This window comes from Dermochelys coriacea, chromosome 3 (genome assembly GCF_009764565.3).
Source record: "Dermochelys coriacea isolate rDerCor1 chromosome 3, rDerCor1.pri.v4, whole genome shotgun sequence".
Lineage (NCBI taxonomy): Eukaryota > Metazoa > Chordata > Testudines > Dermochelyidae > Dermochelys > Dermochelys coriacea.
Genome location: NC_050070.1, coordinates 167,541,149 through 167,564,820, shown reverse-complemented (window position 1 = coordinate 167,564,820; position 23,672 = coordinate 167,541,149). Strand labels below are relative to the sequence as shown.

The 23,672-nt window shown below is 42.7% G+C and overlaps 1 protein-coding gene across 2 annotated transcripts in view; it reads right to left on the bottom strand.

The window, feature by feature from the left end:
• PTPN14 (protein tyrosine phosphatase non-receptor type 14) overlaps positions 1-23,672 on the bottom strand; it is a 181,426-nt gene that overhangs the window by 27,171 nt on the left and 130,583 nt on the right. For both annotated transcript variants that reach the window (XM_038395015.2, XM_038395014.2), the window contains 7 exons: positions 22,094-22,182; positions 19,473-19,560; positions 18,667-18,749; positions 15,435-15,492; positions 11,767-11,845; positions 8,274-9,760; positions 4,755-4,898 (listed from right to left, as the gene is read on the bottom strand). In XM_038395015.2, the coding sequence (XP_038250943.1) occupies positions 4,755-4,898; positions 8,274-9,760; positions 11,767-11,845; positions 15,435-15,492; positions 18,667-18,749; positions 19,473-19,560; positions 22,094-22,182 (2,028 nt within the window). The remainder of the gene's footprint in view (positions 1-4,754; positions 4,899-8,273; positions 9,761-11,766; positions 11,846-15,434; positions 15,493-18,666; positions 18,750-19,472; positions 19,561-22,093; positions 22,183-23,672) is intronic.

Here is a 23,672-nt window from a genome sequence, read left to right as displayed (position 1 = left end):
CAGAAGATCGTGTATGTTGATTCCAAGGTCAGAGTTCACAGCTCGGAGACTTGCCTCACCAATAGTTGCACCACCAGGAAAGCTGCCTTCCAGTGATAGGTGAGATAGGGAGCATAAGGCCAAAGGCTCAAAGGGCAGACCTGTGAGCCAAGAAAGAACCAAGTAAAGATCACACTGAGGGGATGGGGACCGGACTTGAGGGAAAAGCCTCTCAAGGCCTCTAAGGAACCTGACCGTCATGTCATGAAAGAACACAGTCTGCCCCTGAATTGGCGGATGAAAGGCCGAAATGGCCACCAAGTGCACCCTGATAGAAGAGTTTGCCAGGCCCTGGTTCCTTAAATGAAGCAGGTAGTCCAAGATCGACTGCACCAAAGAATGAGAAGGGGAGATGCCCCGCTTGGCCGCCCAGCAGTAGAACCTTGTTCTCTTTACCAGGTAGTTCTGCCTAATCGAGGGCTTTCTACTCTCGAGGAGGACCTTCTGGACTCCGACCAAACAGGCCCGTTCATTCAGGTAGAGCCACGCAACATCCACGCCGTGAGATGGGGAAATGTGAGGTTGTGGTGCAAGAGTCAGCTGTGATCCTGTGACAGCAGGTCCAGTCGGTTTGGCAGGGGCCACGGAGGGATCTGTGACAAACTTGACAGCGTCACAAACCAACGCTGGTGAGGCCATGCCGGGGCGATCATGATAACCTGTGCCTTGTTCCTCTTGATTTTCACTAGGACCTTGCTGATGAGCTGAATCACAAGGAACACATACATCAGGCTTCCTGCCCATGGCAGGAAGGCATTGGAGAGGGAGCCCTTGCCCAGACCTCATCTGGAGCAAAGCCTGTGGCACTTCCTGTTCTGCCTGGTGGCAAACAAATCCACTTGGGGAGTTCCCCATCTCTGGAAAATCATGCCGGCTACCTCCAGGTGAAGCAACAACTTGTGTTGAGAGGAGAAGTCCCTGCTTGGTTGATCTGCTAGTGTGTTCCTGGACCCCAGAAGGTGACATGCTTCTAGGCGGATTCCGTGGTCAATGCAGAAGTCCCAGAGTAGGAGTGCCTCTTGGCAAAGGGCCGAGGATCATGCTCTGCCTTGCCTGTTGATGTAGGACATCGAGGCTGTGCTGCGCATCAGGACTCTGACCACTCTGCCTGACAGGTGAGGTAGGAAGACCGCACATGCTCTGCACACCGTCCTGAGCTCTTTGACGTTTATGTGTAGCATTGAGTCCTCTGGGGACCACGTCTGGGTCTGGAGGGTGCCGAGGTGCACCACACAGCCAAAAGTCCAAGGGATCCGAAACCAACTCAACTGAGTGAGGAATGCTGATGAAGGGAACTCCTTCCAGGACTTTCCCAGGGTCGGTCCACGATCGCAGCAAGGTAAGTACTGTCACAGGGATAGTGACGACCTTCTCCAGGTGGTCCCTGGACTGGGAGTAGACCGTCACCAGCCATTGCTGCAGGAGTCACCTCTGGAGCCTGACGTGGTGCACCACACACATACACACTGCCATGTGACCTAGTATGCATAGGCAAACCCTGGCTGTGGTCACGGGAAATGTGGAGACTTCCGCGATGACGTCCGTCAGTGCCCTGAATTCTCCAATGGCAGGAACACTCTGGGGGAAGTTGAGTCGAGCATCATTCCAATGAACTCTATCCTCTGTACTGGAACATCGATTTTTTGGTCATTCACCAACAGGCTGAGGTGACGACACATGGCTAGCAGCACCACGACATCCCCTTGGACCTGGAGTTGCCCTTGACGAGCCAGTTGTTGAAGTACAGGTAGATCTGGATACCTGGATGTCTGAGGTAAACTTCCACTACCGACATGCACTTGGTAAATACCCATGGTGCTGCCACTAGGCCAAACGGAAGAACCATGAACTGATAGTGGTCGGGCCCTCCCGTGACCCAGAGGAAGCATCTGTGTCCCTTGAAGATGGAGATGTGGAAGTTCGCATCTTTCAGATTGAGGGTGGTGTGTCAGTCTCCCGGATCCAGGGGAGGGGATGATGGAAGCTAGGGAGACCATGCAGAACTTCAGTTTCACTAAGTAGCGGTTCAAGCCCCGCAGGTCTAGTATGGGCCGCAGACTGCCATTGGCTTTGTGTATTAAAAAGTATCAGGAATAGAACCCCTTGTTTCTGTACTCCACAGGAACTACCTTCACCGCACCCAGCTGTAGTAGACCCTCTGCCTCCTGTACAAGAAGATTCTCATAAGGGGATCCCTGAAGAGGGACAGAGAGGGGGAGGTGGGGTAGAAAGTAACTGAAGGATGTAACCCTGTGCCCGCCACCATATTAAGGACCCATTGGTCCAATGTTGTAGATGCTCACGCAGGGAGGAAGGAAGAAAGGCAGTTGGCAAGCAGAGAGGAGGAAGGATCGGAGAACAATTTGGTAGGTCACCCATAGGTGGTCCGGGGGCTTGCTCGCCCACTTCCTCCTGTAACCTGCAGTGGGGTGGGAGAGGGCGGTAGCCAGTCTCTCTTAAGCTCCAGATACTGAGCACGTGACCTGAGATGGCTGAGCGAACCCACCATGAGTACCACTGTGCCAGCCACAGAGTCTGAGGCCATGGGCCAGGTTGCAGTGCTGCAGCTGTAGTCTGTACCATAGGTGCCTGAGCCTGTCCTGCTGCTAGGGAACCTTGCTCTGAACCGAAGCCAAAGTCCAAGCAGTCGCTCCCCTGCGACCAACACAGGGCTGCTTGGTGGCTCTGTCCTGATCGGTACTGGTCGCCCCTCCTGGAGTTGGATCTGGCGGACCTCAACGAGCGTCTGGATTGGGGCCTCGGGCCCTAGTGGCACTCGGCGGTCCTGCGACAGCCCTGGGCCAGTGATCTATGCCTCACGCTTAACGAGAGGTACCGGGATGTGGAGCAGGATAGGGAACTAGAGCAGGTTTGGTGTCATGAAGATGTAGCCGCATGCAGTGATGCCACCCTGGGGGATTGGCGATGGTCCAGGGAATGGTACCGTCGGTCCCTCTACCTGTCCCTGGAGCAGTACCGGTGCCGCGGAGATGCTGGGCACAGATTCCGAAATTCCTGCCAGGGGACATATGCCTCCAGAGGTCTGCGCCCAGTCACCGGCGAGCTGCGCCTCGAGCCTCTCTGCCCTTGTCTGAAGTCCAGAGACGGGATGGGGCTGCGAGGCTTCTACCTATCACAGTCAGAAGTGTGTCGGGTGTGAGAGGGCGACCACTGGCGGGACGTCCCCCGCAATGGGGAATGCTGCAGGAGAGGTGGAGACTGTGGTGGTGGTCCCAATGCGGGTTTACCCCGGGACCCCGCAGGGGCTGGAGTGGCCGGCACCGGGAGGGAAATAATGTCTTGCACTGCTCGGAGGGCCTCCGGCGTGGACAGCACCTTGAGCTGATGAGGACCTCCACCACTATCCAGGGTAGCTGGCAGGGAGCGGGTTGGGCTACACCGCTCGACCTGAGCTGGAGCCCGGGATCCCAAAGTGGGTGAAGAGGCGCCCGAGACAGGGCCTTGGTCCACCCCAAACTTGTCCTTTCCCTTGCGGGAAACTGGAAACCTTCCTTGCCCCATCTTCTTGGGCTTCTTGGCTGGAGCCATGGAAGGAAACCGGTGCCGGCTCATAGATGGTACCAGCAGGGCGCTGCACACTGAGGTCATGGTACTTGGTGCTGAATCAGAGCACTGCTCCAGCATCGGGGTAAGGGCAGACTCCATCCGGAGCACCTTCAAATGAATGTCACATTTCTTCTTCGTCCTGGGCTTGAAGGACTTGCAGATTTTGCACTTATCCCTAATGTGACCTTCAACCAAGAACTGTAAACAACTATTATGTGGATCGCTAATGGGCATGGGCTATCTAACTTAAATAGGTTGAACTAAACTAGAAGGAATCTATATACAGTAATATTTGCAAGAGGCAAATGAGCTCGAAGTAATGAAAAGCAACAGCTCTAGCCGAAGCAGTATCAGTTCAATGCACCATTGCTGGCGGCAAGAAAGAACTGAGGGTGGAGGGGGCCAGCAGTGCCCTATATGCCGCAGCATATGTGCGCCATTCCAGAGGGCTCCAGAGTGGGTCCCTTTCGGATACTGCTGAGGGAAACACTTCCGGCACCAGTGCCTGTGGCGAGCACACACACCTAAGTTGAATGGACATGAGCAATCACTCAGAGAACCACCTCTGATGTGCATCTGGGAGAAATGGGCTTACCATATGTAATGGCTGTCATTTACTTGTACAAACTGTATAAGGTGCAAAATTCCATGCACAAAAATCAGTTAATGGCACAGATATTTTTATTTGTTTTTAATTGCATGCATGTGCATACACAGAAATGCAAAGAGAAATCATTAAGAATGAATCTTTTTTGTCTCTTGGACTGCAACTAGGGCTCTTGTCAGCAACCTACATGCATCATTCAGCACATTATGTTACAACAAAGAGTGACTGGTGTATCAACCTCCCTGGCCAAGAGGAGATGTGCAATATTTTAGATTTAGGGCTTGATCCTGTGCAACGCTGAACACTCCTTTAGGTGCAAACCACCTTCAACTTCCACGGACTTCAGAGGGCATTCAGAACCTCTTACAATTGTTCATCACCCAAAATTTTGGCCTCACCGAAGCAGTGACAATACCAAAGACCTCCATCACTGATGGTGCTCTCAATGTGGCCACCAGTAACAGTTTCCAGTTTTTAAAACTTCAAATGCATAAATTGATAGAAACAATGGAATAAATAGCACTTTGTGAACCTCTCTTACCCTCTCATCCATTGGCACCTTGGCTACTTCATCCTGGCTATCCTCAGGCACTGGAACTCTAGCAACGGAGAGTCCATTTAATGCTGCCAACATCAAGGGCCTCTTCTGGGCCTCCAGGCCTGCCATCTTCTGTTTCTCTAGATTCTTTCGGCAAGAAAAGGCATGCTTTTCATCTCTGTGTTATCTATAATGCCAGTAAAACACTGGAATGTTTTTTTAATCTCCAAAATCTGCAACTCTCTAGCCAAGGAATGCAGATGATCACCATTAGCAGAGTAAATTCAAATACAACCTCCAATTCTTCCTATTATTCCCCAGGGACCTACTCCTACATGAGCACAATTTTAATTTCAAAGGAGCAATCCAAAGGTAAAATATAGCTTACTTGCTACCAAAAGAATTGCAAATACAAATCTTGGGCATATTTCCTGTAATGGTAAGTTGCTAGCAGGACATAAAGAATCATCCCACCATGTCATGATGGCAATACTTATGCAAATATATCCTATACTGGTTTTAAACAGTGTTCAATTCCATTTACTGCAGCAGAAAACCATGAAAAATATACATCGCTTGCCCCACTGCAAGTTTTATCTTTGCTGAGGTGTTTGTTTAATGCTTAGAATGAGAAATACTTTGGTAAATTTAAACTACTGTGTTTGGTAAATGTCCAGCTGTTAATGGTGCCCATTGTATACTGGATGCTAAGAATGATCTCATGATGTTTAAAAACATATTTTAATATGATGCAATGCACAGAACTTGCTTTACATCATATCTGTGTAGTACATTACACTGCTGTATGGAGAGTTTGAGTTCTAATTTAGTTCTGTGACTAGTGGGAAATGATACATCTAAGAGGTGGAGGGCCACAACTCCAGGAAAGTGAAGAGGGGGAAATATTTCATTTAATTCTCTTGGCGACTCTTCCTGCCTGATTTTTGGGGAAAGCAATGCACAAAGGCTGTCTGGATCACAGCTGCTTTTGAAAACTGCTATTACAGCATGGTCCAAGCTCTCCTGCTGGAAAAGTACTCCCCACAGGCATATAGTAAATGGATTGTTTCTGGAACGGGCCAGTCTGCAAACTTTTTCATTGCCATTAGGTACCTTGGCATAACTGCATAAAGACACTCATTCTACTGGTGAAACTAGCAAAAATTAAAACCATGTTTTTACCAGATTTACAGACAGTTCAAGATTTGGTAATTTTGCCCAATTTCTGTTTGGTTTTCTGCTATGGCAAAAGCTTCATAAAAATCTGCTGTCTTGGACAAAACAGAATGTCCCAAAGTGAAAATGGTGAATTCTGTGCTTACAGGATCAGCCACGGCACCAAATTCACAAATGGTTAGCTGATAGTTTTTAATGCCCATGGTGAAAGAGGTAGAAATGTCATGTGATTGCTGAACTAGGCTGGAAACCATTTTAAAAGCAATTTGAGCAAAAAGAGAATAACCTTTGTTTCTAAAAAGCAAACATGCACATTGTGTTGATGGGGTGAACAAAGTTGATCTAATACTGAATGAATATCCAGAATGGAGGTTCTCAGATTATTTTGCCACTCCTGGCCCCAATACCTCAAGCTTTTCTCTATCTTTCCCCACATCCTAGAATCCTCTGTGCCCAGTCTCACAATCCTTTGTGCTTCTTTGGTCCCCCCAAAAGTCCAAAATGCTGTAATACACACACACACACAAACTTGTTTTGAATTCCTTGGGCTGTCTACAGCTAAGGAAGACAATTACACTCAATGTATATCCCTTTGATCACTTCATATCTGAAAGAGATCAAAAAATGTAATTCAGATAGTTTTACTGAATATATTCTGGGATGCTACACATTTAATAAGCCTTACTACTGCAGTATTTACATGTGAGAGAAAATTTATATTTTGCAAGCAGAAAGTTTATAACTTTTTTTTTTTTGTTAAATAACAGCTGAAATACTGTAGGGAATAACATAACCTCTAGGATACAGCTTTGTGGTCCATCTTGAGACTTTGACCCCAAGAATCAGAATCAATGATCTAGAAAGTGACAGTTTTCAGGATTTGAGAGATCCATTTTTGCATTTGTTCTAGCAGAACTCAAAGGAAATAGAGGGCCTGTCAACTTTCAGACTAACAAATAATTTTGTTCTCACTACTTCTAAATCATTACTTCAAATGCAAGAATCAGCAACAACAAAATGGCAGCTTTCTAAACAAGCTTGAAAAATCCCCTGGGGTATAGTGAAGTGTTTCATTCTAAATGTAGATATTAAGTAACCTCATTTTATTTGCTGACTAATAGCCCTGCCATGAAGAATATTAACAGCAAAGCTAGTATTATTTTCTAAACACCCCCAGATCACTTGGACATCACATTAATGTAAATGGATTCAAAGTTTCTTCTGCCCTAGGACCCATCCTGAAAAAGAAATATGTACTTTCTTAACTTGACTTCAATAGGACTATTCACAGTTTCTAAAGTTAAGCCCATGACTAAGTCTTTATAGTTTGATACTTTCCCTGCTGTCTATCATTGAGGTCTATGGAAGATCAGACTTTATATCTGTCCATTTATTATATTATATTTTAGGGAACATATGTACTATATTCCTACAACAAGCAGAAGAGATGGACACTCAATAATAAGTGTCTTCAAAAAGACATGTCAGTAATGAAGGATGTCTAAATTAAGTTGTTAAAAAAATAGTATTTCAGTTAGTCACTCTTATCAGTTTAATCTCTTTAAACACTGTGCTCGCCAGGTATGTGCATAATTCATTAACTGAGTGTTGTGGGCTGGTACTTTCATCTGAAAACTGCTGTAGTGTGCAGCTGTGCAGGAAAAAGCAGTTGAGTAAGCATCATATGTTTGTTCTAGGAAACTGAATGAGAATTTAAGGATTCCCATTCCCTATACTTTAGAGAAAGAAAAAACAGCATCTCTACTTCCTCAAGTTAGCAGTATTGCTCCTTTTGTTGTGCTTCAAGTCACTAGTTTAGAAAATCAGCAATCCAAATTCTAGTGCCACCAAAGTTTTTTCCTCATAAAACTCAATCATGTAGGTTAAGTAAAATTGTAGGCTAAGCATATGCTACATCACTGTAAAAGCAGCAATCCTAAGTGATAAGCCATCTAAATGTCATGGGTGGACTCTCTGCACTAACACTGCATATTATGCAGTGCTTTGCTTTATTTCCCTGCAAAGTAGGGAGAATATGCTACTGAACCAGAATTCTCCACTCGTACTGGTGATGGCATTGCAAACCTATTCAAATTACAGAGCTCTAAATGACTGCACAAGCAGCCAGGCAATGGAGAATCAGACCCTGCATTTTTTACTCACTTTTACCTTCCAGCTAATCCTCTGACTGTCAAAAACTCTTTTTTCTGCATAAGGCTGTTTTACATTCTTCATTATTTAGGATATAACCGTTTTCAGTTACGCATTTTGGGAGATTAAAAAAACAACAAAAATAGGTTGGTTCTTTGGTTCAAAGAAGCCTCTGTATTAGAGAAAGATACTTACCCTCATCATCATCTCTCTTTCTATAATGCTGTCCTCAATAGAAAACATTTCGGACACAGGCCTTTCCTTCACTGGTTCTTTCTTGACCCTCTCCTTTACACTCGTGAGGTCAGGCTCTGAGATAGATGGTCCAAGTGAGGACCCATTCATTGTCATTTGATCAGTTCGAGACACGCTAATGGCCTTGGTAGGCCCTGGCCTCATGGCCTTGGCCCTGGCTACAGCCACTGAAATGTTTACTTGGTCATGCCTCAGGGCTCCATTGCTAACACTTTTCCGTGGCCCGGGATACTCAGGAGGAGGTTTATTTGGTATTCTAGCCAAAGCAGCTTGCAACTGAGCACTATATTCCACATTTTCATGGAGCGGTGCTATCTGTGACACTGATTCTGCAGCTTCTTCTTCCTCTTCGCTTTCACTGCTGTGTATCAGCATCGTGGCACTCGAGAACGTCTTCTTGTGATGGTAGCAAGGGAGCTGCTGAACTGCATGTTCCACCTGCACTGCCTCTTCTGGCTGCACCTGCTCTCGCAAAGTGTTTCTACGTGGCAGAGGGGCATTTAAAGTCTTTAAAGCCATAGCTTCTATACCACGTACCATATTGCTGATGACCTCCAAACTATGGCGCTTGTTCAAAGCTGCTTGATGTTTGACTGCCATGAGGGGCTCACTAACCTCCTGGAGTGACTGATGAACCACTGGCAAGCTGTCCTCTTGGAATGTCTTCACTGAGAGCTGTACCTTCCGAGTAACCAAATCAGGGCTACTGCCACTGACATATTTATGACGGTGGCTCGCTAGGTCAGGTGTGCTGGTGGCAGGACGCGGACGTGGATATGGAGGTGGTGGCCTGAAAAGGTAGTTTTTTAACATATGGGCAGTACTATAGTTTTGACTGCTCTGCAGCTGCATGTTAGCCAGTTCTGGCGTGCTAACTGTGTGGGATATGGCACTGGCTGCTGCCTTATTCTGCACTGCATTATTAGGGTTCATTTGGTCAGACGGGGCAACAGGTTTGTTATAACCACCATGCGGCCCATAAGGAATGGTATAGGGATGTCTCTCTCGAATCTCAGGTTGGCTGTACACCAGGTCTTCTGGTTGGTTGTAAGCATGTGTGTTTCCAATATTGAGGTTCCTTAAAGATTGACTTTGGCTATCCATGTGAATAACCCCTCTCTTCATTTGCCTCATGACAGTTTCATAGTCTGGCGTTGGCCTGTAGGACGGCACTATGATAGCACTATGTCTATGGCTGGGGATGTAGTCTGCTCTCATGATATCACTTCCTGGGATGCTGAGATTGGAGGACATTGGAGACGCCTGAACAAAGTTCTGTGAACGGTTGAGGGAGTTCATGCTGTGGGCACTGCACATACTGCCATTTGGCCCATTACCATTTAAGTAGCTGAAGTCCATGGGACACCTGTCCAAGCTGGTCTGAGACCTACAATAGAATGTTTCTTCATTTCCATGGAAAATGCTGTCTGTGTATGGTAGAGATAAAGAAAAGGACACTTTAACAAACAAGGGCACATGCAATGTCACGATCCTCAAAACCTTTCCTAAATAAAACCACCAAAACTTCAAATGCATTCTGGATCAGTGATTAAGAGGCAGCCTTGTGTACATCCGTGCAGGACGTGTGGCCTCAGGACTGGCCTTTTAGATTGTTTTGCCACTCCTGTACCCAATATCCTAAGCTTTTCTCTACCTTGCCTCACATTGCAGAATCCATTGTGCTCTTTCCGTCCCCCCAAAAAGTCCAAAATGTTGTAATACACCCACACGCTGTAGTTTGTTACTTGTGTCAGAAATGGGATCAAAACAATACTCCAGATCCAAACACTCCTGCAATTTGGGAACATTTGGAGGTTGAACCCTGTTCGTATAATTGGCTGCATCTACATCCTAGATCCAAATCATGCCCATGCTTTGGAACAGTTCAGATCCAGACCTTCTGGCAGGTTCCTAAGGCAGAGGAAGTGGTTGTGGAACTCTCTCTCTCCCCTCCATCCATCTGCCTCTTAGCAGGTTCACAGCTGTTATCTAAAGATACATCCCACCATGGGCAGCACTAGGTCCCAGAGCTACTGTACCACTGAACATTCTCTTAGGTCTCCTCTTGATGTACTGCCCTCCCTGCCCCAAGCAAGCAGAGATTGTGAAGGGGGGCCGGGGCTGTCGCAGATTCCTCAACATCAAACCAATTTCTTGTCTCCAGAACTCTAAGCAAGCCAAAGCAGGCTGATCATGCCCCCGAGGAAGCAAAACAGCCTACTGATCAGGTAACTGAAGCTCAGAAATTAAATGATTTGGCCAAGGTCACAAAGGGAGTTTTCGGCACAGGCAGGAATATAAAAAAAATCAGATCTTGAGTCACAGCTGAGTGTCTTAACCATAGGACTATCCTTCCTCCTAAATCTCACAGGACTCAGAAGGATGGCCACCTCCAATGATTCTGGTGCAAGCAATTGCCCAACATCACATGAGAAGTCTTTGGTAAAGTCCACTCCTGCTGCATCTCAGTCCATTCCTTTCTATAGCCCCTGCCTCACGCACGAGACACAATCACTACATTAAGATTCCATCATGTGACATGATTGGCTCGGGCACTTCAGCTGTGTCTCTCACAGTATGCAGACATAGCTTTGAGAAAATCATTTAAAAAAGAGAGGGTGGTTAAGTGAACGAGATGTGACTCTGTCACATTAGAGGCCTGGGCTCTGTTTCCAGTTCTAGTGGAAGTGACTTGGTGCAACATTTCCATCATCTCATCTGCCAAAAGGGGTGGTGGGAAATGATAGTTGCGTCTTCCTAGTGTAGAAGTATGTCAATAACAGTGCATGGAAATACAAACAGATGTCAGGAGAACTTATGGTCTCCTCATACCCAGGCCAGTGCACTAGGCTACAGGATATTTTGTGAGAATCTCTCTCTACTCCTTAGATTCATGCCATCATACTTTCCTCAGACAACCGTTCTGAGGCTAACCCTGCACAGAGCCAAAAAATACAACTTTTTATTCACACACTTCTGAAGCTTGACTCTAGTGACAGGCACTAGAACAGAGCAACGGCCATCAAGTAATATACAGGCTATGTGGATCTACTCCCCCCTCAGCTCCCCAGTTTCACTGGATCTGCAGAAAAAAGCAGTATAAGAAAGTTGCAATTTTAAAATCAGGCCATTTGGGGAGACCTGTAACTTGGCAACCCCTTGACTAACTGACCCCAAACATGCCCTATAAACTCTACCCACTGCACTTAACTGGTATGCCAAATTCCAAGCCCATCTAACGGTGCATGTGTATTTTAGATAAATTTGAAAACTGGGCTTTAAACAGAACCCGGCTGCAACCTTTACTATGAAGTTATTGTGGAGGAGTGATACTAACTCTCATTTGGTGAGGATGGCATTATGGAAATCAAGATCTGATGAACAAGAGCCCTTTTGCTGGCACATTAAGCTGCAGATCTCTGAAAGGAAATACCTTGTGAGTTGTTTGTTTCAGTGTAGTGTTCTCCGCACTGGACATGCATAGGCGGCAGTATAAATGGGTGCTGTCTTGGCTGAAATAAAAAAAAGAAATATGAATAGCCTCGGCAAACTGGAGCTTTGCCACAGTTTTTGCATATGAAGTGCAGAAAAAATTACTCTAGATTCTTTCCGCAATACAGAACATTTTCTTACAGAGTTCTGCAGAGTGTACAGAGCTTTACAAACAAAAGACACAGGGTAATGAGTTCAAAAGTGTCTATGTGACTTAGGCATCTACATCCCATTTCCAAAAGTGACTTAGCTACTTAGGAACCTGGTTCTTATTGAAAATCACTGGACTTAAGCTCTCTAACACATAAGTCACTTTTGAAAATGGGATTAAGTCTCCTTGCTCACTTTACTTTTCAACATTGTCACCCAGAGTCCTTGCCCCGGAATAGCTTAGAAATGAGGTTTTGACAAAAACAAGAGGAGACAAAAACACAAGTCGTAGTAGGTAGGAGATGAGGGCAAAGGCAATAGCAACATGAGGTGGCTTAGCAGAGTAACACAGTGTCTTGAATGCAGAATTTCAGTGAGCAAATCCCCAACTGATAAATATTGCAGCTAGCATGTGATATGGTAGGAATCAGTGACAGGGATGCTTTAGTATTAAATCAATGGATTATTTAAAGGTAATAATATAAAACATGGATGATGTCATAATCAGCAGTTTTGTCCACGCATAAAGTGAAGTATTTGGAGGATGGCACTGCAGCCACCTCGGTTGTGGGTGTGATTAAGTTGAGAAGTTTATGGAAGCACACACAGGTGTGTTCAGAGAGAGGCAAACTTTTCCGAGTTCTGAGCAAATGTACCTGCAGAACCACCTCAGAAGCACCTCTCACACAGGCTGGTTCCAGGAGAGCAAAATACTGACTGAGCCCATAGCTTCAAGGAGAGAAGAGGCACAGTTCATCTTTGTGCAGAGTCAAAGGGCCAAGATGACAGCTAGCCACTGAACGGGCAAATAAAGGAGATAGGCTTGGCTTACACCTATATTTTCTATGGGATCAGGGGAATAAAAAAAAGTGAAAGTGACTGTGATGAGGCATCCAAATCCTTGCATGCAATATGACAGGAAAATGGTTAAGTCAGAACCAGAGGAAAACAGGAAATGCTCCTGCTGGACCCAGTTACAGGTGAGGGTGTTCCGAAGAGCATGCCTCTAGTCAGCAGAGAATGGTTCTATTGGCAGCCTGAGAGGCAGAACTTAGTCTGGCAAGAACTGAAGGACCCTACGAAGGTCTGAGCCAGAAAAAAAGCCTTCACAGCAAAGAGAGTGGGTCTCCTGCTAGGAATGTATCATATATATTAGGAAATATAGGAAACAAGCTGAATCCCACATTATTGTGGGACTAGTCTGAAGGACTCTTCTGTTATTGGAAAAGCAGGACTTTTTTGAGAGACCAGACAAAACAGTCTACCCTGAAGTAGTTGGGGAGCAGCTTGAAGCCTGGAGGAGTCAGAAATCCAATTCAGGGATCACTGGGGGGTTAAAAAACAAAACCACACTAGGGCCTCTTACAGGCTTTCTTCCACCTATGTGAGAGTCATCGGAAGTTTGGCTAGAGTAAATAGACTTTTGCCCAATGGAAATAAAAAAGTACAGACTTAATGGGCCTGATTCTCATTTATTATCATATCCTTAAGACTATGACAGAGCAGTATAAAAGGGGCTTGAAGTGGGTGTAAATGTAATTATGCGGCCCAAGTGGTATAAGGAGGCCTTAGTGTAAATGAGAATCCAGGCCATTTTGTCAAATGTCAGAGACACACCACAGAGTTCACTTCATTATCCCACTTATGCCTACTGATTTATTACAAAGCTACCATAGAAGACCAAGGAGTAGTTATAGTGCTATCTAGAACTGCTGTATACAGCTCAAGGAGGTTGTCTGCAAAGCTAATTACTATAAAGAACAGCTACTCTAACAAGTGAGCAAAACTACTTTTAAAAACAAGCACGTGAAGGTGTCATTTGAACAGAGAGAAAACCAGTTTGTTTTTGAGAGGAGAGTCACCTATTCCTCTTCTCATTGCTCTCAATCCATTTTCTCATTTGCCAATAGTTTACACACAGAATCTAAACAAAAGAGGCATGATTAATTTTTCCTGTTAAAATGTAGGCTTCCATTTTCCATATCTGATAGGAAGAGGGTTTTGTTTTCTTTGTGAAAACAAAATCATAAGGTATTTAAGGGCCCTTTCATTTCCTTACATTAGATATTTCACATCAGGGCTCATAAAGCAAATTAGCAGGTAATAAGAATTTTATATTTTAAAGAATGTAACACAGAAAGTGCAATAACCAAACTGTGCTAACCAATAGCTCTCTGGAAGTAAGCTTAAAATGACAGGCAGTTTTGGAAAGGAAACTGGGCAGGACTATTAGTTTAAAACATAGGTACCTGTTTTCACACACCCACATGTGAAAACTATTAAAAGCTTTTGGAGAGGAAAATATGACAACTTTTAATACCACTGAAATAAAATGGACTAGAACAGATTTGTAGAAGGAACAGAATGAATAAATGGTACAGATTTTGTTAAAACACAGGGACTGCCCATCTTGAAAAGGGAGAGCTGCTGTGCATGGATTAGAGGTGTCCAAAACAGAACTACCAACACTGACTCTGTCACACCGACATATGCTAATAAGATTTATTACTTCAGGAAGGTGCTACAAACCAAGAAAACTGTACTTCATCACTGTGCCTGAAATGAGGCAAGAAGGAAGCCTATCTTCTTTTGTTTCACAAGAAAACCATTTTATATAGTCATGATAATCTTTGCCCTCTATGGAAGGGATTGGCAATGTTATTGCACCTTGCCATTCTCTCTCAGGTTTTCTGCTGAAATTCGTTATTTCTTGGGAGTGGTTCAAGAGTGTGGTTCAGCTTATCCCTACAACTGGCTGAAAAATGGGACATAATGTTTGCAAAAATTTCCAGGAAAATTGTCTCATTTTTGTGAAAATTTCAATTAAAAATATTGTCAAAAATTGTAAGCAGCTTTATTTAGCTGCATGGATTTACAAAAGAAAGAAAATATTGAATCACAGAATCATGTACAGATTGTAAAAGTTTTACTCAGAAATATTAGGCACTTCACAGAAACACATAATGAGATAAAGTTCCCACAGTCTAAATGCAGACTTGACACCTTAGGGTGACAAAAAATAGAGGACGGAGGAAGGGTTCAGGGCAACACACTGTAAAATCATGCAGTGATTCAGTTTTGGCCTCTGTATGTTTTGAGGTTCTGTTACATATACAGTAATAGATTTTCAAATTCTACCCCAACCTACAGGAGATTTCTTACCCTGCAGGACAAATCCCATTGAATATCACTGCATTCCTGCAGAAAAGATGTTCCATTTTTGCAGGACAAGTAAAAACATTAAAGCCCCAAGGCCTATAATTTTTAGAATCAGTAGCACTAATTCGTTCCATTTAAACGAACGCAATTCCTGTAGGCAATATGGCAGCAATGAGTTTCAAGAATGCCGATGTCTAGTTAATATATTTGAACTTTAAAAAATGTCCCACCTCATGTATTGCCCCATCCCCGTAGCAGCAATACCAGCATTATTATTGAAGATCGCGCTATAGTACATACCAAGGATGACCTACTCCAGGTGGGCCGCCGTCTGATAGGGGGAGGAGAACTTGATTGTCTGTAGGGAAAAGTGGAGAGAGATACTAGGAACTGGTCTTACTACAAAGTTTAAATTCTGATTCAAGACTGGCTAAGGAAAATAAGAGCCTAAGATACTGAAAGATATTCCTTATTGATAGATATGTATCAAATAAACAGATGGAAATAATTCAGCTCCTGCTCTAAGTATAGATGTATTTTTATTCCAAAATAAACATGCTTTCTGGCCATTATCCTATTTGGCCTAATTGGAAACAAGGGAAAGAAAATAAACTCTGGTTTAAAAATGACAAATGTAAAAAGTAGAAGTCTCTTGAGGAAGCATGGGCCAGCTCTCAAGATGATACAGGTGAACAGAAAAACAGTGACGGCATCTTGGAGAAGTCACAGCAAATCACAAAAAGGCAGTGCACAGAGATCAAGAGAGGAAAGAGCGTCTGAAGGACAAAGGTAGTGGAGGCAGGTATAATGTTGGAGTAGCCAGATTAGTGGGAATACTTTAAAAAGGAAGGGGGAAAGAAAAGAAACGTTGAGGAGTCAGAAATATAGTTCTTACGTGTAGAGAGGAAAGGTGGAATTTCTCCTCTTAGAATTTCTGATCTGGTGAATGATGTTAAGTGCGATTAGAGGAAATGCACACAGAGGAAATACAAACAACAACAGAGTCATTTTAACACAGAAGTTGGGAAAAGTGTTCAGTTAGAAAACACACTGCAATATGTTGCTTGCTATCAATACATGCAACTCTAACACAAATGGTGGTGCAAGGACAAAACCAGTTAACTTAGTAACTGTATTTTAGTCCTATTTATTTCTCTCAGCAATTTCATTTTGCTACTTATTTTTATCTGAGAATAGAAAAATGCAAGCGTTTTTAGGATGTTATATATCTGAGGTGTCTATCTATACTGGACTTATGGTATCCGAGCACCTACCCCTCAATGTCAAGGGATAAATAACTTGAGCAAACGCCACTGCTTATGAAGTCTGAATTTAAGCAGCCTTTACTGTAATAGGAAAAGCTTCTGTGTTGACTCTGGTATATAGTTTCAAAGTAGAAATATGCTCCTCTCCAGGATCTGCTCAAAGTTTTCTTTTAATCTTTTAGCCATCACATTGCTTTTTGTTTTTCTAGAGGAGAGAATCAGAAGCTTCCCTTTGAACTTGTTCCTCAAACTGTGTGTGATATTGCACCCCATAATGCTCTATAGAAATATGCTTATAAGTGTAAATATAACATAAGTGGAATATGTTTTATGCTAGATATCCCATGTAACATATCTTTGCAAAGGTTATGTTCTACTGCATTTATCATTTTTATATCTGAAGTTATGAGCGTTGACTCTATGCTTCTATTTAAAGTGTTTGCTGTAGAAAGAACCTAAGGCAGATTTGGTCAACATAGTGTGAAAAGATTATTCAAGTAAATGGAAGTACTTGGCTAACAATGGACCTTGATAGATGTCAATTCACATCAGGCTAACATGTGGGCAATGGCTCAGCCTGTAGAGAACTGAGTCATGCATGAACATGTGACTTGCCCATGTGACTTCAACGCTCCATCTTGTAGCTGTAATTCTACACAGTGGGAGAGAGGTTTCCACCCACAAGAGAGAGACTATATAAGCCCCTGGAAACCCCTCCATTTTGTCTTCAACTGTCTCAGAAGATAGCCTCTCCACCCCAAAGAGATGCTTGAAACAAACTGGAACAAAGGACAATAACTACAGGGGTGTGATGTTTGCTGGACCCAGACTAGGAGGAAGTCTAGTCTGTAAAAGAAGCTTATTGAAACATCTCTAAGAGTGAGATTTACCTGCATTTAGTTTCTTACTGTATTAGGCTTAGACTTGCGTGTTTTATTTTACTTTGCTTGGTAATTTACTTTGTTCTGTCTGTTATTACTTGGAACCACTTAAATCCTACTTTTTATATTTAATAAAATCACTTTTTACTTGGTTAATTAACCCAGAGCAAGCAAGCAATTCCTGGGGGAGCAAACAGCTGTGCATCTCTCTCTCTCTGTGTTACAGAGGGCAAACAATATACGAGTTTACCCTGTATAAGCTTTATACAGAGTAAAATGGATTTATTTGGGGTTTGGATCCCATTGGGAACTGGGAGCACTTCTTAAGTTGTTTTCAGTTAAGCCTGCAGCTTCTGTGGGATGTGGTTCAGTCCTGGGTCTGTGTTTGTAACAGGCTAGAGTGTCTGGCACAACCAGGCAAGGTACTGAAGTCCCAAGCTGGCACGGAAACTGGGCTCAGAGGTAGTCCCAGCACATCAGGTGGCAGTTCCAAAGGGGGTTTCTGTGACCCAATCCATCACACTGTTCAAGACAAAATTAAATCCACAATGTTGGATTATGAAAGTGCGAACATATTTCTACCAAGAAATAAATAAAATATTGGAAACATGTCCATCTCCCAAGAATAGTAGATAGCATTTGAAATCTGATCAACTACAAGCTTTTTCTTTGGGTGATAAGACAGTGATCATATTTAGAATTCCCTTCATCAGCCCTCCACTAACTTACCCCATTTGAAAATTTATTTTATGCTCGCGTATGTGTGCGCACACTCCCACACATCTTCTAGTCTTTCCTTCCATTATTTTGGCCTTCCACTTTCCAACAAATGACAACACCCAGCAGAACAGATGGATGTCCATCTGGGTAAACAGAACTGTGGTGATGATGATGGGAGCTTCTTTGCAGTTTTACAATTAACTAATCAATGTGTTGGATACTTTACAGGGAATTCTCTCGGTGCATGGCATTGCTCTATAACCTAGCATTATTCTAAAAATGTCAAACTCTAAAATCAAAGCTCTCCACTCCAATAGGTGGATATATGTTGAGAGATATTTGCAGCTAATAAACTGGCCTCTGTCCCTACACTATACAACCTAAGCTCCACCCATTCCTCTTTCATTAGGGTGAAATCCATCCTTGTGCAGAGGGCAAGCTCAAGGCCTGTGCATTACTAAGGGCTCAAAATAGACTTAAGCAGCACATAGTCATACATAGGCCTCATATGGTACAGGAATTATTCCTTTGCTATATCTTGGTAAGAAGGAGAGAGGGTAAAGAATAATTGCACAATTATATTTTTTTAAAATGACAGGCCACCCAAAAATCAGAGCACTTCCAATGCAGTGTATTGAAAAAGAAATCTGAAGTATGCATACTCACTCTGTGCAGATTTTATTCTGTTTGTAAAACTTATGCCTTGCAGCAAACAGCCGTGAAATATATTTTGCATTTTCAATATCATCCTTTAAAACACAAGAAGAAAAATTGGAAAAGCCGTCTGATTATTCTCTCTGCTGCTATTACAGTGACTTGATTTCAGCAACCGAAAGAATGTTCTAAAAAATTCAACAGCAATAATGCCTTTTAAGGGATGCCACACAAAGTCAGCTGCCAAGAACATATGCAGTGCCCTCAAACCCTGGACCACTGAAACACATCAGCATGTCTTTACATGCTGCCACTTTGCTGCTAATGACAGTGAAAAAACAAAAAGAACAGTTAGAGCCAGGCTGTGTAATTTACACACTGGCCTGTGTTGGGGGTTATGGGAAGTTGCAGTTTTCTCAGAGCATTGCACAGTCCCTCCTAGAGCTCCAGAGAGCACATATATAGGCTCCACCATTGCTCAGGCTTCTGCAGCTATGAGAATATGGTGTGGTGACAGGCCATGGACATTTCATTCAAAAGGCAGTCATGTCCACAGAGCTCCCAATAGAGTGGATTTCAGGCTGTCTAGAAGGCATTACATACATTAAAAAGTAAAAAATAAATTGAGTTCACCCTCCAAATACAAGTGATGGAAATGTTGGAAAGGGTGAGCAGGTGACCGACTGAATTTGTGATTGCCACCCTCCAAATGCAGGGGGGTGAGGTCACAGCTCTATTCAGACATTGGGACTTGAAGTACAGTCTTTCTGATATACTGAAAAGTTTTTTTGTTGATACTGTTGAGGTACTTTGCTTACTGTGTGAAAGAGCACAGTTTCTTCTTTGTTGATCAACTCCACGATGATTGAAGACTTGTTATGTACTATATTCCCAATATCATTCCACCTGTGGAAAAGAAATGCTGCTGACTTTGCCAAGATGCACAGTCAAACATTTCACAGACATGTTAGGAATGTATTAGTTAATGTGCAGGTTCATTTTATGTGAGAAATGCTGTTTGATGAAGAAACACAGCCCGCAAAAAATCACATGCTCTGATTAAAGAAAAAGGCATCCCCAAACACTGCAGAATTTAGAGTAAAACATTTATTCTTCAAAAACAGCAATGTTAAGGGTTACAATAAAAGATACAATTGGAAATATATGAATGGTTAACTATAAACTGAACTGCATTTTGTCACAATTTAATTACAATTTGACTGTGACTAGTTGGCAGGGAAATATGTACAGTTCTTGTTGGATTTTTTTTTTCAAAACTGTTTCCAAATTTCCTAGATTGAGGCATAGTCTATACCAGAAAATTAGGTCACTTTAACTACATTGGTGAGGGTGTGAAAAATCCATACCCTGAGCAGCGTATATATATATATATATTAGTCCCCGTGTAGATAGCAAGAGGTTGCCAGAAGAATTCTTCCCATCGACCTAGCTACTGCCTCTTGGGGAGGTGGATTATCTACATCGACAGGAAAATCCCTTCTGTCAGCATAGGTAGTGTTTACACGAAACCACTAGAGTTTGTTAATGTGCTTTGATCTAGTCCTTTTTGAAATGAGACTAAAGTGCACTAACAAATTTTTAATGAATGTCAGCAGGGCCCACATAGACAGTTAGTTCACAGCAGGCTAGTCCAGGGCACATGCACACACCAGTTTGCCCCAAATTAATTGTTTGCGTAGATAAGCAAGCCCTTACCCATTACTGTTTTTATACCAGCAAAAGATACCATGTTACTATTTTATGTTTTATGCTCCTAATTTTTTTTGGCCATGTGTTAACTTATTCTTTTCTCCAGTGACTGTCAGGTTGATAAAGACCAGTATTATGACCTTTTTATAACTAGTTGTTGGCGTCATGTGTGTCCATCACATGAAAACTTTTGGGATAGAAATGATTTGCTCTTCTGGAAAATGTACTTGATACATCCTGTTATTACATGCATGGGAATGCATGCTTAAACAGAACAAGCAAGTATTTTCTGAGGACATCTATACCTTTTAAAAAAAATAATCTGAGAGGTGTCTCACTTTTGCAACCTATATTTTCAAGAAATCTTGGGAATGGCACAATTTAAAAGAAATCTACTCTGATTTCTTCATAAAACTACACATTCAAAAATGAAAGATACATGAAAAATGCAAAAAAAGATGGGAATCTTGATGATGTTGGAAAAAATAATCTAAGCCCTTTAAAATAAATGCTAAGGTCTTTGAAAAAAAGCTCCAACCACTGGCTAAAAATTACAGTATGACTCCTTAAAACATCTGTTTTACTATGAGTGCTGTACAAACATTCACACACCAAGAGCACTGGTCAGAAACAATCTCACAGATTGTGGTTTATCATTCTAAGATAACAATGAAATAAACAAAAATAACCCATGAGACCACAGAAACAATAAAAAAAGGGGGACGGGGGATGAAATCCTGGCTCCACTGAAATCAATGGGAGTTTTGCCGCTGTCTTCAAAGGGGCAAGGATTTGACTCGCAGCTTTTTGCTACATTTTTTTTTGATAGAGCAATAAAGGGTTTTTTTTGATAGAATAACAAAGATAAACAAAAATTAAACAATAATTGGAATTGATAAAACAATCCTTTGGCCAGATGCTCATATTTTGCATTAGCAACACTGAGTAATCCCACAATGAGAAAAACAAGGGCCAAATTTAAATTCAGATATTGCTTTACCAGATTCTGATCTCAGAAACTCTTTATCTGAAGGCTGCTCAGTGTCCTATGCCAAATGAGTTAGTTTCAACCTAGTTTCTCAAGGATAGTTGTCACATTATTATTAGATAGCTCCATAAATGAACATAGTGACACACACAAAGAAAAGACAATGGTCAAGAATTTAAAAAATGAGCCTAAAATTCCTTTATTCTTATAAGTGACCTGATTTTGGGGTGCTGGAACAATTTGTTTAGTTGGGGTGCTGAGAGCCACCGAACCAAACTGTAAACCCTGTATATAGTGGAAACCACTTCAAGCCAGGGGGTGCTGCAGCACCGCCACCATCCCTATTTCCAGACCTATGGAAGCGTACACACCTAGCAGTCCCCACTGAAGTCTAACGTATTTGCTTTCAGGTGCAAGAAAATAAGTGATTTAAGCATAAACTGACCCTAGAAAGGCAAGAGGAGAAAAGGCATCCAAATCGCATAAGCAATTCAAGTGTACATGATAGCCTTGTCTCTCTAGACATCAGCCCCATTCACAGACATCTATCACAGACTGTCCTTTACTGCATAGACTTTTATGGCCAAGAGGCCAATCCTGAAAACCCTTACTCATGTCAGTACTCCTTTACTCACAGAAACAGACCCACTGTAGCCACACTTGATGCCGAAGTCATTGGAAAAAAAGCACAGCTTCCTGTAAAAGGAATTCACATTAAAAGCAGACATCTCTTGATGATACCTGTATATCACTGCTGGCCTTCCAATTCTATTTTTTATGAAGATTCCCATGAAGAAAATGCCAAGCTGCATATCATTTCCATGATTGTCCTGCACAAAAACCACATAAACATTTAGTTAATTAATACAAAAACTGGTTTTACATGAAGAACACCCATGGAACTACAATAAAATGTTTAAATCAAAATCATCCCCCAAGATATACAACACATCAGGCATTCAGAGTCTGTCTGTACATTAACTAACCAAAAACCTCCACAGTCTGCATCGTAATTGCTTCTTATTTACAAGATATTTACACAATAATTCAAAATAAATGTCATATGAATATAAGCCATGTGGCTAAAAAGGATTACTGTATGGAGCAACACAAGGGAAATTAGTGTGCTCTAGTGGAATAAACACTAGACAGAGTCTGAAATTCCTGCATTTAAATTCATACTATATGGATTTGGACCATTCACTTGACCTTTTGGAGCCAGATTTTGAGACTGGTCTTAAATGGGCCTCCATTTTGATAGGTGCAAATACCCAGGGACACAATTTAGGTAACTTAGATGTCTAAGTATCTGATCTGTGGATGCAATCTGGTACTCATACATTTAAATGATAAACTGCATCCCAAAATAATTATTCCTGTTATCTGTGGAGATCTGTATTTGCAACTCTGGTCCTCTGTGACTCAATTTGCCCTTCTCTAAAAGAAATAATACTTACCTACCTCACAGATGTAAACCACTGTATAAATACAGCTCTACCCCGATATAACGCGGTCCTCAGGAGCCAAAAAAAATATTACCGCGTTATAGATGAATCCGTGTTATATCAAACTTGCTTTGGCCTCGAGCATTTCCATTATTAATAGTCAGCAAATCATTTTTGTTAGAACTAACACGGTGTATGCAGTACTAACCCCTGCTCTTTGTCCCGACTACCCACTCGAGAGACCCCGTGCCCCTAACCATCCCTCCCAAGACCCCAACCCCCTATCTAAGCCCCCCTGCTCCTTGTTCCCTGACCGCCACCTCCAGAGACCCCCCCCCGTCCCTAGTCACCCACAGGACCCCACCCCCTACCCAACCCCTGCCCCTTATCTAACCCCTTGGCCCCGGCCAAGCACCCTTAACATGCCGCTCAGAGCAGCCTTTCGGAACCAGATACGCTGACGCACTGATCCGCTGGAGCACGTAGCGCCCCCCCCCCAAGCGCTGCTCTACCGCGTTCTATCCAAATTCGTGTTATATCGGGTCGTGTTATATTGAGGTAGAGGTGTATCAAGAATTAGTTTTACAATAAGTATTATTACCTTCATTTATTGAAGATAACATGAACTCAGTTCTTTGAAATACAAAGTAACATTTTTGTTTTTCCTATTTTGTACAGAATAGACACTTTGTGCTTCTTATTTAACATGGTCCAGAATGGCATGCAATAGCCATACAGGCACATCCCATATACAAAACCTGAAAAAATTCACTTGCTAGTGTCAAGTAGAAAGCTTTCCCTGGAGAGGGCTGGTGCTTATGCCATCACATTTCTGAATATTTTACAAAAATAAATATGTCTATAGCTCTTATGAT